This window comes from Schistocerca gregaria, chromosome 4 (assembly GCF_023897955.1).
Source record: "Schistocerca gregaria isolate iqSchGreg1 chromosome 4, iqSchGreg1.2, whole genome shotgun sequence".
NCBI lineage: Eukaryota > Metazoa > Arthropoda > Insecta > Orthoptera > Acrididae > Schistocerca > Schistocerca gregaria.
Genome location: NC_064923.1, coordinates 413,691,761 through 413,707,939, shown reverse-complemented (window position 1 = coordinate 413,707,939; position 16,179 = coordinate 413,691,761). Strand labels below are relative to the sequence as shown.

General features: G+C 41.9%; 1 protein-coding gene across 2 annotated transcripts in view; it reads left to right on the top strand.

Moving 5' to 3' along the window:
* LOC126267077 (L-lactate dehydrogenase-like) overlaps positions 1 to 16,179 on the top strand; it is a 489,630-nt gene that overhangs the window by 458,548 nt on the left and 14,903 nt on the right. For both annotated transcript variants that reach the window (XM_049971938.1, XM_049971939.1), the window contains one exon: positions 15,908 to 16,031. In XM_049971938.1, coding sequence (XP_049827895.1) covers positions 15,908 to 16,031 — 124 coding nt within the window. The remainder of the gene's footprint in view (positions 1 to 15,907; positions 16,032 to 16,179) is intronic.

The following is a 16,179-nucleotide window of genomic DNA, read 5'->3' as shown; positions in this document are numbered from 1 at the left end:
TGAAAACGTCTGGTCAACGGTAGCCGAGCAACTGGTTCGTCACAATAGGCCAGTCATTACTCTTGATGAACTGTGGTATCGTGTTGAAGTTGCATGAGCAGCTGTACCTGTACACGCCATTCAAGCACTGTTTGGCTCAATGCGCAGGCGTATCAAGGCCGTTATTACGGCCAGAGGTTGTTGTTTTGGGTACTGATTTCTCAGGATCTATGCACCCAAACTGCGTGGAAATGTAATCACATGTCAATTCTAGTATAATGTATTTGTCCAATGAATACCCGTATATCGTCTGCATTTCTTCTTGGTGTAGCAATTTTAATGGCCAGTAGTGTACAACGACTGGCCCACTAAATCTCTGCCTGTCGCATAGAAAATGTGTGAGACAATTTGCAAGTTTTCAACAGTTGCTGATACGTAACATGAATATCCCCACCATCTGGTACCTCTACAGGATGTAATCATCAGTGTGTGCCTTCTTCTGGAGGTGAGACCTGAAGAAACTCGTGAGTCTCCTTCTCGGAGGATTAAGTAAATTATCAAGTATAGAGGCAATGTTGCACGCTGTTAGCTTTGATGTCTCCTGAGCGTGTGTTCGGTGTATTTATTAGAGACAGAGAAAACTTGCCGATCTCGGACAGAGACAGCTTCAGTTTAAATGATTTTTTTTAAATTCTGCCATACATTTTGCGGGATAACCTGTCAGATGTCAATTTACCTGCGGAAAAACTGTGTTTGCGCAGCTTTATCTGCTATTTGGGTTGTTTGTGTTTGATTCAAATGGATATACTGGAATACCATACCACCACAAAACTGCATTTGGAAGTGTTATCGCCCATGCAATACCTACAAAATTTGCAAATGTTTATAGAAAGTCAGCTGCACATTTATAAACTAGCAAGAAGTGGCCTACTGAGTTAAGATTTCAGATAACCTGCCACATTTCCTTAACATGAGAGTACGATATTTCGGTGTAGTCTCTTGGACATCATCAACTGTAAATAGATGAGAATAACTGAGCTCTTGTATAGGGCGCTGTCAATGAAAACGAAACAGACTCAAAGAAAAGAAAATAAATTGTCTGTTATTTCAGATATAATCGCTATGTTGTTGTTGTTGTTGTCTTCAGTCCTGAGACTGGTTTGATGCAGCTCTCCATGCTACTCTATCCTGTGCAAGCTGCTTCATCTCCCAGTACCTACTGCAACCTACATCCTTCTGAATCTGCTTAGTGTATTCATCTCTTGGTCTCCCTCTACGATTTTTACCCTCCACGCTGCCCTCCAATGCTAAATTTGTGATCCCTTGATGCCTCAAAACATGTCCTACCAACCGATCCCTTCTTCTAGTCAAGTTGTGCCACAAACTTCTCTTCTCCCCAATCCTATTCAATACCTCCTCATTAGTTACGTGATCTACCCATCTAATCTTCAGCATTCTTCTGTAGCACCACATTTCGAAAGCTTCTATTCTCTTCTTGTCCAAACTAGTTATCGTCCATGTTTCACTTCCATACATGGCTACACTCCAAACAAATACTTTCAGAAACGACTTCCTGATACATAAATCTATATTCGATGTTAACAAATTTCTCTTCTTCAGAAACGCTTTCCTTGCCATTGCCAGTCTACATTTTATATCCTCTCTACTTCGACCATCATCAGTTATTTTACTTCCTAAATAACAAAACTCCTTTACTACTTTAAGTGTCTTATTTCCTAATCTAATTCCCTCAGCATCACCCGATTTAATTTGACTACATTCCATTATCCTCGTTTTGCTTTTGTTGATGTTCATCTTATATCCTCTTTTCAAGACACTGTCCATTCCGTTCAACTGCTCTTCCAAGTCCTTTGCCGTCTCTGACACAATTACAATGTCATCGGCGAACCTCAAAGTTTTTATTTCTTGTCCATGAATTTTAATACCTACTCCAAATTTTTCTTTTGTTTCCTTTACTGCTTGCTCAATATACAGATTGAATAACATCGGGGAGAGGCTACAACCCTGTCTCACTCCTATCCCAACCACTGCTTCCCTTTCATGCCCCTCGACTTTTATGACTGCCATCTGGTTTCTGTACAAATTGTAAATAACCTTTCGCTCCCTGTATTTTACCCCTGCCACCTTCAGAATTTGAAAGAGAGTATTCCAGTCAACATTGTCAAAAGCTTTCTCTAAGTCTACAAATGCTAGAAACGTAGGTTTGCCTTTTCTTAATCTTTCTTCTAAGATAAGTCGTAAGGTCAGTATTGCCTCACGTGTTCCAACATTTCGACGGAATCCAAACTGATCCTCCCCGAGGTCCGCATCTACCAGTTTTTCCATTCGTCTGTAAAGAATTCGCGTTAGTATTTTTCAGCTGTGACTTATTAAACTGATTGTTCGGTAATTTTCACATCTGTCAGCACCTGCTTTTTTTGGGATTGGAATTATTATATTCTTCTTGAAGTCTGAGGGTATTTCACCTGTCTCATACATCTTGCTCACCAGGTGGTAGAGTTTTGTCATGACTGGTTCTCCCAAGGCCGTCAGTAGTTCTAATGGAATGTTGTCTACTCAGGGGGCCTTGTTTCGACTCAGGTCTTTCAGTGCTCTGTCAAACTCTTCACGCAGTATCTTACCTCCCATTTCGTCTTCATCTACATCCTCTTCCATTTCCATAATATTGTCCTCAAGTACATCGCCCTTGTATAAACCTTCTATATACTCCTTCCACCTTTCTGCCTTCCCTTCTTTGCTTAGAACTGGATTGCCATCTGAGCTCTTGATATTCATACACGTGGTTCTCTTCTCTCCAAAGGTCTCTTTAATTTTCCTGTAGGCAGTATCTATCTTACCCTTAGTGAGATAAGCCTCTACATCCTTACATTTGTCCTCTAGCCATCCCTGTTTAGCCATTTTGCACTTCCTGTCGATCTCATTTTTGAGATGTTTGTATTCCTTTTTGCCTGCTTCATTTACTGCATTTTTATATTTTCTCCTTTCATCAATTAAATTCAATATTTCTTCTGTTACCCAAGGATTTCTACTAGCCCTCGTCTTTTTACCTACTTTCTCCTCTGCTGCCTTCACTACTTCAGCCCTCAAAGCTACCCATTCTTCTTCTTCTTTTGTATTTCTTTCCCCCATTCCTGTCAATTGTTCCCTTATGCTCTCTCTGAAACTCTGTACAACCTCTGGTTCTTTCAGCTTATCCAGATCCCATGTCCTTAAATTCCCACCTTTTTGCAGTTTCTTCAGTTTTAACCTACAGGTCATAACCAATAGATTGTGGTCAGAGTCTACATCTGCCCCTGGAAATGTCCTACAATTTAAAACCTGGTTCCTAAATCTCTGTCTTACCATTATATAATCTATCTGATACCTTTTAGTATCTCCAGGATTCTTCCATGTATACAACCTTCTTTTATGATTCTTGAACCAAGTGTTAGCTATGATTAAGTTATGCTCTGTGCAAAATTCTACCAGACGGCTTCCTCTTTCATTTCTTAGCCCCAATCCATAATCACCTACTATGTTTCCTTCTCTCCCTTGTCCTACTGACGAATTCCAGTCACCCATGACTATTAAATTTTCGTCTCCCTTCACTACCTGAATAATTTCTTTTATCTCATCATACATTTCATCAATTTCTTCATCATCTGCAGAGCTAGTTGGCATATAAACTTGTACTACTGTCGTAGGCATGGGCTTTGTGTCTATCTTGGCCACAATAATGCGTTCACTATGCTGTTTGTAGTAGCTTACCCGCATTCCTATTTTCCTATTCATTATTAAACCTGCTCCTGCACTACCCCTATTTGATTTTGTATTTATAATCCTGTATTCACCTGACCAAAAGTCTTGTTCCTCCTGCCACCGAACTTCACTAATTCCCGCTATATCTAACTTTAACCTATCCATTTCCCTTTTTAAATTTTCTAACCTACCTGCCCGATTAAGGGATCTGACATTCCACGCTCCGATCCGTAGAATGCCAGTTTTCTTTCTCCTGATAACGACGTCCTCCTGAGTGGTCCCCGCCCGGAGATCCGAATGGGGGACTATTTTACCTCCGGAATATTTTACCCAAGAGGACGTCATCATCATTTAATCATACAGTAAAGCTGCATAACTGTCAATATACACTGAAGCGCCAAAGAAACTTTTATAGGCATGCGAATTCAAATACGGAGATACGCAAACAGGCAGAATACCGCGCTGCAGTCGGCAACACCAACACTTATATTAGACAACAAGTGTCTTGTGCACTTGTTAGATGCTACAATGGCATATTATCAAGATTTAACTCATAAGTGCTTCTGGAATGCCGGAACACTAGATGCCGCTCTTAATGATACTTGTCGTCATCACGGGATGCCTGAAGCCTACTTTTCTGGATAAACTGTACAGCCTCGCGGGAATTGCACCCCCCGACATCCGCCGAGAGGTATCAACAAAAAGTGAAGAAAAAATCAGAAACTTCTGAAGTTCACCCCCTATATGGCTATCAACCAGCAAACCCACGACCAAAATCCTGAAAGAGCTTCCTCAGATCTACCAAGTCTCTAGTTGGGGCACCACAGCAATGCCGAATCGAACTATGGCGTGCGAGGCTTACCAGTACTGTGGGATGGATTACACCAAACGTAAGACTACCACCCGGCTGCACAGAGAATTGGAGCACATGGAGATCTCTCAACAAACTATGCTCGGGTGTCACGAAATGTAAGAGCAATTTGACTAAATGGGGTTTCCTAGAGGAGCCGCCACTCTGCCAGTGTGGAGCAACGCAGACGACCTTCCACCTGCTCCAATGTACCCAATGTCCAGCAACATGCACAACAGACGACCTGCTACATGCAACGCCAAATGCAATAGAGGTCGCTAACTCGCGGGGGGCAAAAGTGTAAATAAGTCTTGTAAATGTATGTACATACGCAGGTAAATATTGTACATTATTTTATACATCGTAAATGCTTCTGACACAAATAAATAAATCAAGATTTACAAACAAACAAAGAAAAAAACATAAACAAAATGCACAAACTAGACATACAATGTTTAACAGCCGGCCGCGGTGGTCTCGCGGTTAAGGCGCTCAGTCCAGAACCGCGCCACTGCTACGATCGCAGGTTCGAATCCTGCCTCGGGTATGGATGTGTGTGATGTTCTTAGGTTAGTTAGGTTTAAGTAGTTCTAAGTCTAGGGGACTGATGACCTAAGATGTTAAGTCTCATAGTGCTCAGGCCATTTGAACCAATGTTTAACACTACTTCTTATTCTGCTGCCGGCCGGAGTGGCCGTGCGGTTCTAGGCACTACAGGCTGGAGCCGGCCGACCGCTACGGTCGCAAGCTCGTATCCTGCCTCGGGCATGGATGTGTGTGCTGTCCTTAGGTTAGTTAGGTTTAGTTAGTTCTAAGTTCTAGGCGACTGATGACCTCAGAAGTCCCATAGTGCTCAGAACCATTCGAACCTCATTCTGTTCTCTTTTTCTTCAACAACACTTCTAACCTGATTTTGCAGTTGAGCCACTGTCACAAAACTTGTGGTTCGGTAGTTGGGGACAGAGGGGAGAAGGCTACAAGCTCTTCCCTTCATCCTTCGTAGTTGGGCGTTGACTACCTCTTCAGTTGGCAACTCTTCCTTTGATCTCCCCTCTGCCCCATCTCTTATCCAGCAGTTGTTTTAGAATGGGCCTTGCAGGAGTGTCCTAAAGCCACGACTTGTCTTTTCATGTGACAATATTTCGATGCAGCACATTGCCATTTAACTATCTATTAACAACGTGAGATCAGCTTTCTTTCACATTACGTTTGCTAGGAAGACTTTCGGTAACTCCCTACCTTTCCGACACAGTTTAAGGAATGGATAGAACATAACCCATTATGCTCGATCGCTTTAAACTTTTGATTCCATTTCTGGGCTAACGTGTATCACACCTTATAGGTTGTGATTTTCACTATAACTAGTCCTTAAAGCAGCATAACGTACCATTGCCTATTTCACACTGGCGCTCATGGCTGTTTTGTCTATTTTGCAACACACATACATTTAATATTAGGCAACCTACATCACTAGTGCTGGAAGCAGCTTCATCAGTTTTGCCATGCACATGACACTTTACTAATACAATTATAGGTGCAGCGCTTGAAGAAACTTTGTCCTTCACTTTTCACCACGGTACCATATCAACCGTTCACAGTATTGCTCAAAAAGAATTATATTATTAGCTCAAATCCATATCTTACCTCCAAGTGCACACTTACTCCTGCATCTTATCTGAACTGATGCCCTTTAACACTAAATCTGTAACTGGTGTGCCGGCCGCTGGTGGCCGAGCGGTTCTGGCGCTACAGTCTAGAACCGCGCGACCGCTACGGTCGCAGGCTCGAATCCTGCCTTGGGCATGGATGTGTGTGTTGTCCTTAGGTTAGTTAGGTTTAAGTAGTTCTAAGTTCTAGTGGACTTATGACCTCAGCAGTAGAGTCCCATAGTGCTCAGAGCCATTTGAACCATTTTTTTTTTGTAACTGGTGTATATCTGAAATTGCTCATGCTGATGTGGTATGTCCAACTCATATTTTGTGGCACACTGTTTTACTATCCATTCTTTCTATTTAACTCCAATGATTGTTCATATGACACAAGAAATCACCTGAAACACCTTTTACTCATAAACCATATTTTGACATCAAATATGGGATTGATAAAAAAGATACTCAGTACTTGAAAAACTATAAACTACATAGATATATGAAGACAGTAGAAGAGGAACATGAAAAATTCTCTTGCCTAGCTCGAGTGCACACATTCACCCCACTGCGAAGCTTCCCAAAGCCAAGGACACCCCCTATAGCAATGTATTTAATGTATTTCTTTGTAGACAGGTGATCACTAAACTTGAGTCTATCTACTTCTCTCTCATCTCCTTGCCCATTAAGATGAGTCACTCTTAACTCTTTCTCTCCATAAAATCGTTCAGTGTAATGAGCTTCTGAGGTACACAAACACTGTTCTTTTCCATTTGCAAAGGGGATTATCAGTTGCAATTCTCCTACCTATAGCTTCAACTGTAAGGCATCAAAATCAAGTTTACAGGAATAATAATGAAGAAAATAAACACATTCAATCATATCAACGGTAAGAAGTGGAATTATTTAAGAATGGTTGCACCATCTCAAAATTTTTAAATTGAAAAGGAAGCAGCATTTCATGCTTGATAGCTTGGGATGGTTTATCCATCGCTCCAAAAGTTTTTACACCAGACACAGGTACTGCAAGCTTGATGCTTTGCTTGGAAACATCTCAAACTATTCTCGTGCCACTACAGAGATTTCTGAATGGCTGTCTATTAATATTTCAGAATCACTGCCGCCTATTCTTGTGACTGTAATAGGACTGACGGGACAGTGCTTAGCATTGTATAATCTCTGTGCAATAAATCTTCAGTAAAGGCTCTTGATCAAAATCTTTCTTACTGAAGGGATTTTCATTTTGTGATCCCCCCAGAAGTAAACAGTGAAACTACTTAAACACTCTGTCAAATAGCAACAAGTCACATAAGTGTTATGCCACACCCCACTCTCGATCAGTCTCTGAAAGAAGTGTGACATTATTATGCAGCCTGAAGGGCAGTTTACATTTGGGTTTCCTGTCAAATACAAATCTGTATGTGCTGTCTCATTAGTTATCAAGCACTTCTCCTAGTTTCAATTTTTCTGCCTTCTTAGGTTCCAGGCTATGTCACCCATACGCCTCCTCTACTGTATCTTTTTCTAAGTCCTTTTTCAGAGGCCAAAGATCACTCGTCTGCAAACTAAATGGTCATTCTCAAACTTCCTGTTCTACGGCATTTTATTCCTCTTCATTGAAGAGCATTTCATTCCCGAAAAACATCATCCTTTTTACCTCATTAAAATTCGCCATAGTGTCTAGAACTGCCAATAGTGAGGTTACTCAGTGCTGCACATAAATCACTCGCACCATGAATCTCAGTGGTGCACGTAACTCATTCGCACCATGAACTGCCCACTTCCACGTGTTAAGGTTAACTATGATGTCACCAAGGTCAGCGTTAATGGAAATTTCGAGAAGCTGGTCGCTCTGTACAGGGCTTGTGCGAAATGAGTACCTACTCAACTGCCTCTGCCCTGCAAAACTAAACATGGCACTGTGACATCACATTTCTTCTTTGTTTTCTTTGGAACCTTTTTATTCTTCTTTTAAATTTGACTGAAACCTTGGGAGCTTAGAAATCGTTGTCCTTAGTCGACCCCCTAGGGACACAGCTACTTAGTTGAACTCTTCTGATGGAATACACTTACGTTAATTATTCCTCATGTGTCTCTAATTATTTATGTTTTAGTTCTGTACCAGGTTGATTATGTAAATGCATGTTTTTTTCTCGCATTCTGTTTACCAGAATAGTCATCTTAACCCATACTGTCATAGTCCAACAAGAAAATAATGAATGTACTCCCTCACTACCAATTCTTACCGTCTGCGCAAAGCCACTACCAAATACTTTAATTGTCGTTTTAGACATGAGTCAACTAAATGTACCTACACCTGTACGATACGAGAGGTCGGCAGCATTCGACTTCTGGGTTATGTCTGACTTATTTTACTGTCACGCATTTTTTTTCTTTAAACTCAGCCATCGATTTGACAATTGTAGACTACAGGCTTGTCATGTATTCCACAAACGTCACAACTGTTTGCAGTATTCATTCATAAAGCAGCCATATGCATGGTTACAGTCCTTCACTCGTTGATACATTCACAACTGCATCACATTCCACAACTATTCTACACCATTAGGTCATCACAGACAAATTTTTTTTTACTGCTATATCACAAAACATTGGAGCTCGACACTAGTTTAAGTACTTTAATGTCGACAGTTGAGAGTCGTGATGTGAGGATTCCTACATCCCAAGTTCAGTGGCTGACGTAACTGTGTTGGCTCGTGGTTACTATCATCTCGTTCTCCACATTCACAGTAAGTTTGCTATTTAGATGCAGATTTAGTACAACCATAGAACGCTGTATCTATTGTTGCATTTTACTCTCGTGGCGCACTATTATTTACACTAACAGTCATTTAACGCATCTCTTCATTTAATTACTAATTAGTCTGTATGTAAGGGATGTCGTTCTCCTGACTCTCGATAGTATTCGTTCTTTTAGTTCCCTCATCTAGCATTTTATTCCCTTGGAGGGTGTAACGTTCTTTTCCCCATACAAAAGTAACTTCCTTGTTCCTCTTCTGTATGTACTGCACAGGAGTGATTATTTAATACACGGGAAGCTATTAGGCTACCGGTTACAGTAGTCCATCAGTATCCGAGTCGAAAGGTATAATAATCTTTCGGTAAATGTTTTGGAACTTCGTTCAACGGCTTAAAATATTTATTCATTCCGCAGTCAAATGGCGCAAACACAGTTACCGGTTTCACCAAATAGCTGACATCGGCATTGCTGATGGACTGGGTGGCAGCAACCCACGAGTGGGTAGGTGCTAGCAGTAGACGATGCACGTCGATAACTCAGGCAACCAGGGCTGCAGAGAATTCTTCTTAAAAAGGCCTTTGGTTGTTCGTGCTATTCACATAGCTGGACGAGATCAATGTATAAACATTAGTTGACATGTGAAATAAGTTACAAAAAGATGCACTGTGTTGCGGCAAATGGTATGAGTACTGCAATAGTACGCATTGAATATAAATATTTGTGTAGCATTCTTAACGTAACAGCAATTTTAAAACAACACCGAGAACAGTGCAGTCAGGTGGTAGCTGCCCTTTAACAGCCAGAGGGTGAGAGTTTTATGACTAGCCACGAACCTTTAGCTGAACGCTGATAAGAGAGACGGTGGAGAGCAACGAGGCGCGCAACTCCTCGAGTAATTTTAACAGTCATTTTAGCAGGTGTGGATGCTATTGTAAAAATACCAGAACAGAAAAGCTGAGAGTAGGGACCACCGCAGAGTGACAACGAAGATAATATTGACCTTGATAGAATAAAGATGAGATCAGGATCACAGAAGTTCTCAGTCCTAAGATGCATTACACACACATTCGAGATGGTATTGGAAACACTGAAAAGGAACTGGCTGTGCTCGAGGAGAGCGATTCACTACTTAGTGGCACTCATAACACTTGTAGAGTGAAAATGTCAATAACGGACTGTCTCCGGATGAGGAGACTGTATTGGCACTGTCGTTAATCGAGACACTCATTAATTCAAGTCTGAATTGAAAAAGGGCAATGCACATATAGGAAACTAAGGTTTATAATGCACACTGGTGTTCAAAATGAAAGCAACAAATGGAATTTGTGCAAGGTTGCCTTTATTTTGCCACAAAACGGTATAAGCAAGTTATAGTACAGTAGAAACAGTATAAAGAATACAGAACGTAAACAACTGGAACATGCATAACGGTACTTTCCAACTCAACAGATTTTCACACACATTCCGATAACTTGTTAATGTGCTCAGCGACCACCTCTGGCAACAATACAGGTCTTACAATGTCGGGACATGCTGTGAATGATGTCGTCTATCTCACGTTGAGGCAATAACGCCCATCCCTTCTGTAGAGCTGCTCGCAAGTCTTAGGAAGTGGTTGGTGGATGCTTACGTGATGAAACCCGCCCCCCCCCCCCCCCTAGTGCATCCCAGACATGCTCTATGGGATTCAAATCAGGAGAGCGAGCAGGCCACTCCGGGCGCGCAATATCTTCCGTTTCCAAGTAAACAACAACAACCGGTGCTCTATGAGGTCGAGCATCATTTGTATCGTCAATCAGTACAAAGTCACGGCCTACAGCGTCCCGCAACAACCGCATGTGAGGTCGCAAGATCTTTTTACGATACCTGACACCAGTTAAACCTCGAAGATTTACCCGTACAGTTTCACGAAGAGCTGTTAGGGTCATCTACGTAATCCTTGCTCACATCATTAGCGATCATCCTCGATATCAGTCTTTTTTCACAATTTTTGGGTCCCGTAATCGCGTTCCACGTTCCCTCCAAATGCGAATCCGTTCAGACTCGCTCTCCAGACCAAATCGGTACTCATCTGTGAAAGGAACATCGGCCCACCTTTCGACCGTCCACGTAGCATGTTGACGACTCCACTCTAGACGTTCCCTTCTGTGAAGATGCGTCAAAGGTACACATGCAGCAGGTCTCCTAGAAAAACAACCACTCTGATGAAACCTTTTGTAAACCATTTGCGTCGATACAACGCGAGTAGTGGATATTGCGAGGTCACATGCCAGTTGCCGCGCAGTGCTAAGTCGGTACCGTCTTGTCCTTACAGCCAAATAACGGTCCTCTCTCTGATGTCACACGTCGTCAGTCCTGTCCTGGTCTTCGGTATACAGTTTCGGTCTCTATAGACTGTCGCCACATCCGATAAACAACAGAACGATTCATATTAAGCCATCGGGCCACATCAGCTTGCGACTGATATGCTTCTATTCCTCCTACGGCCCTCCATCGCAGAAAGTCTGGTAGGCGTCTTCTCTGCGCTGTACTGTGCCTGTGTACACAAGGATTGTGGATTTGGGACTATGCGGCAAATACTATCCCGTTCGGTAGGTGCCCTGACTCCATCTTTGGCGTGGTTGTCCGTTGACTGTAATGCCATGTTCATGCAGAACACTATCATACGGACATCTATTGACAGTTTGTATGGTTATATCGTGGAATAAACAGAGGACGGGAAAACAGCGGTATGTTGATTTAATTTTGGACACCAGTGTATGAACACATCTTTCAACTGAAACTTGAAACCAGAAGTGAAACAGCACACTGAAAAACAGTACAATAGACGAGCATGTCAATCGAAATTTAAAGTTATTACCACGAAGAACAACTAGGAACTTAATGCTATCCACAGACTTATTTAAACACATACACAAGATACCAAGCTAAAACTCTTGAAAAAGTTAAAAAGCATGTGAAAAATCTATCACACCTTCACGGAATAGAGAGAGGTAAAGCGGGCTGCATATGAGGAAGTTATGTGTACAGAACTGTCTACTATTAGCACTAATATTATGCAAGGGCAACCTATTAGTTTTAGTATCCATGGATACGATATGAATAGTACGCCTGTTGTAGGGCTAAAAGCGCACAAGTAGTTTCATTGTATACAACTGGCGCATGACACCACTGTAGACTAGAAATTGGTCAGAACTGACCAAGAAAATGATCAGTTCTAGCAACTTTTTGTCCAGCATTCGCTAGTTACCTCAGGAGAAGCTATATTTATTGTACGTCGTAAGTTTAATTACGCTGACGGAAAATAATCACTGAATTAAGAAGGAGTTATGCGACAAAAAAGATAGTTGGTATGGGTATCTACAACTGGAAGACGTCGATTCAAACTTCGCGCCAGTCGCATAAGAGTGGCGCTGGTAGAGCCGCTATGAGGATGCAAATCAGGTTTGCAGTAATAAACGCTGTTACGGTCGTGAGGGTTAGTTACCTTTGAGATTCTACGTGGTGAGTTGATAAGAATGCCCTTAAGGCGACAAAGAAGCCATTACCAACCCCTCACTGAGTTTGCACGAGGGCATGTAACAGGGCTACGAGAAACTGAATGTCTCTTGTGCGATATTGCACAAAAACTTTGGCAGGTATATAGCCACTGTACATGGTGGCTGCCAAAGTTGTACATGAGAATGTACGCTTGCAAGAACACCCGGCTCTGGACGGCCACGTCGCCTTTCCAACAGGGAAGACTATCGTGTGCAGCGCACGGCTTTGGCCCATCGTGCTGCCTTTGCAGCAGCAATTTGAGCAGTAGATGGAACCAAAGCCACACAACCAAATGTTACAAACCGTTACTTCAGGGAAATTTCCGAACCAGATGACCTGTAGCTTGCATTCCACTGACCTCAAACCACCGCAGTTTGTGACTTCAGTGGTATCAAGCGAGAGCTCATTGGAGGTCAGGGTGGAGATCTGTTCCGTTTTCTGGTGGCAGCTGGTTCTGCCTCGGTGTCAGTGTGTTGCTTAGAAGGACGCCAGTTCAAATGGCTCTGAGCAGTATGCGACTTAACTTCTCAGGTCATCAGTCGCCAAGAACTTAAACTAATTAAACCTAACTAACCTAAGGACATCACACACATCCATGTCCGAGGCAGGATTCGAACCCGCGACCGTAGCGGTCGCTCGGTTCCGGACTGTAGCGCCCAGAACCGCATGGCCATTCCGGCCGGCTGACGCCAGTTGAGAGACTACAGCCTGTCTGCCTGCATGCTAGATACACTGGGCCTACGCTTGGGGTTATGGTCTCGCGTATGATTTCGTATAACTGTAGGAGCACACACGTGTTTATCCCACGCACCCTGACTGCAAATTTATACCTCGGTCTGGTAGTTCGATCTGTTGTGCTGCCATTCATGATCAGCTTCCTAGGGGGTGTTTTCCAACAGGATAACGCTTGCCCACATAATGCTGTTGTAACCCAACATGTTATTCAGAGTGACGACATGTTGTCTTGGCCTGCTCAGTCACCAGATCAGTCTCCAATCGAGCGCAATGAAGTATCATGAGACAAGTTGAGCGTCATCCACAAGCAGCATTGATGATGATGAGGTCCCATACTCCGAGAAGCGTAGGCGACGATGCGGGAGACCCGCACCGCCTACTAGGCAAGGTCTTAGCGGAGGTGGTTTGCCATTGCCTTCCTCCGACCGTAAGGGGAATGAATGATGACGATCAAGACGACACAACAACACCCAGTCACCTCGAGGCCAGGAAAATCCACTAGCTGCGGAGTAGAAACAGCATTAACTGTGAGTCCAACAGACATGGAACTCCATCCCACAAACTGACATCCAGCACATGTACGACACAACATATGCATTTGACATGCTTGCAATCAACATTCTGGTAGTTACACCTGTTATTAATGTACCAGCATTTCACATTTCCAATGCTGTATCTTGCGCTGAGGAAGCCATGTGTTGGCAGTCCTATACATTATGACCTGTGATCTTGCAAGTTTAATACTTGTCTAGGTATAGACAAATGTATTCCCGAAATTTCATTACTCTACATTAATGCAGTCTGCAACCAAAATTATTCATCCAGGGGTTGACGAATGTACTGCTGATATTCTAATCAGCACTGGAACAGATTTCGTTTATAGCAGGACATGTGACAACAGATGCAATTCGTTGGGGTAATTAGTTTATTTCTGAAGAGGTGAAAGGTATTATATGGACTGTGGTACAATGGAAAGTTTTTCTGAGTATTGGTGCGAAATTGTTTTCTATCTGCACAAGGTGAGAGTTACTTGCTACACCCTGGCCTAATTGTGACAGTTGTGTAAGGTTCTTGGAATGGATGGAATGTCCACATGTACAAAATGGCGGTAATAAGATCCCTCAACAAAGGCAAGATGGCACTAGGCCTATGCATATGATGTGCTGCCTAGGCCAGCACCAAAACTTCAAAGTCACACAAAGTAATGAGAGGCATTGTGAGCAGTCGGATAATGGCAATAAGTTCAGTTGAAGCAGAACCCTAAAACGTAAAGCAATTATCAACTTGGTTTTGTCTCGAAACCGATTTTAGGGTGTATGTGGTGCTTCTGGAAACGGCATGCCCTATCTTCCTATGATGGGTAAACGGGCTCTTCCAATCCTTCGTGGGAAGACCCACTGATTTGATGAGTTGTAAGGTATTTACTCGTTGGATCATCAAATCAAGTGTCCTGATCATTTTTTATTTATATAATTATATATTATTATATTTATATAATTTATTTTATATTCTCTGTAGTTTGATCACTTACACTTTTTGAAATTTTTACTATAGCAGTAGCCACGGTCGTGACTGTGTTACATTCAACGCTGTGGCAGTAAACTTTTGGATAACTGTTGTTTTAGTAACATGGAAAATAGCCTACAAAGAAACGCTCAGATAACGCTTCCTTAACTATACTCTGTGTTGAACATCTGCAATAAATAATACAATAGAATCAGCTTTCCCTCTTTGTGTTACTTTTACAAAATGTTGGAAGGATTTTATCTGCTGCGTCACACTTAACGTGTTATGTCATATATTGAGACAATAGGTTTCGGAAATTGCATTAAAATTTTGGAATTGCTTGGTGGCACAAGATGAAATGTATTGTTACTCCATGTAGTTATTATTTGCGCAAATAGCAGACTTACTACTCTTATTCGCATGTTTACAGAATAAACTACATCCAACATATAATTATTATTTAGTACTCTCAGAGACAGTCACTTTTAGTCAAATTAATTTTACTATTTTTTTCGTTTTAGGTTTGAGAACAGAATTTATTACGTTTGGTGGGTGTATCAAGTCACACAGCGCTATGTGCGCCAGATTGCTCAGATAGCGGTAAATTCAATAATTAGTAGCAAATAATGGAATTAATTTTTTTCCTAAGATGCACGCCCTAGTGCCTTTCCATGAGTCGGAAATAAACATCATGCCACACAAGAATTCTCGTAATGTGAAAAGGATTAATACTGAGGATGATAACTATCACGATTGCAAGTAATGTCATAATTTTAGTCTTACAACGAGGTTAATATTCGTCCAAGCTTTCAGTATAATAGAATAATTTGTATATCGAAACCCTGACCTATCGCACACCTAATTCAAGTACGTCTTAATATATCGAACAAGACGGAAGTGTACAGTTAATATCCTTTTTTTGATAAGAATTCCGGAAAAACTAAACTGTAATAGTAAGAAAAATACCCAACCAGCGCCCCATACCGTCACAATATCTACTCTTGACGTACAACAAAAATCATAATATTTTCATGACATATTATAAGAATATTGTATAAGAATACTGTCTTTTAAAATACCCCACGTCATAATTACAGTTTGCATAGCAAGCACCTTCATGTTGTGTTTCAGCGCGTACGAGATCATTAGGCTCAAGGGCTACACGTCCTGGGGCATCGGATGCAGTGTTGCGGACATCGTCGCCACTATCCTCAGCAACGCTATGAAAGTCTTGCCTCTTTCTACCTATGTTAAGGTAAGCTATACGCTGCTCTTCTCACTCCATGTGCTATATAAACTTTGAATTCTGTAATGTAAAGCAGATGCGAATGAAAATCCTTTTCATTGAACATTGTGCCAGCACGAAATAAAGGGCATGGTATACGTTACCTGTCGCCTTGTAG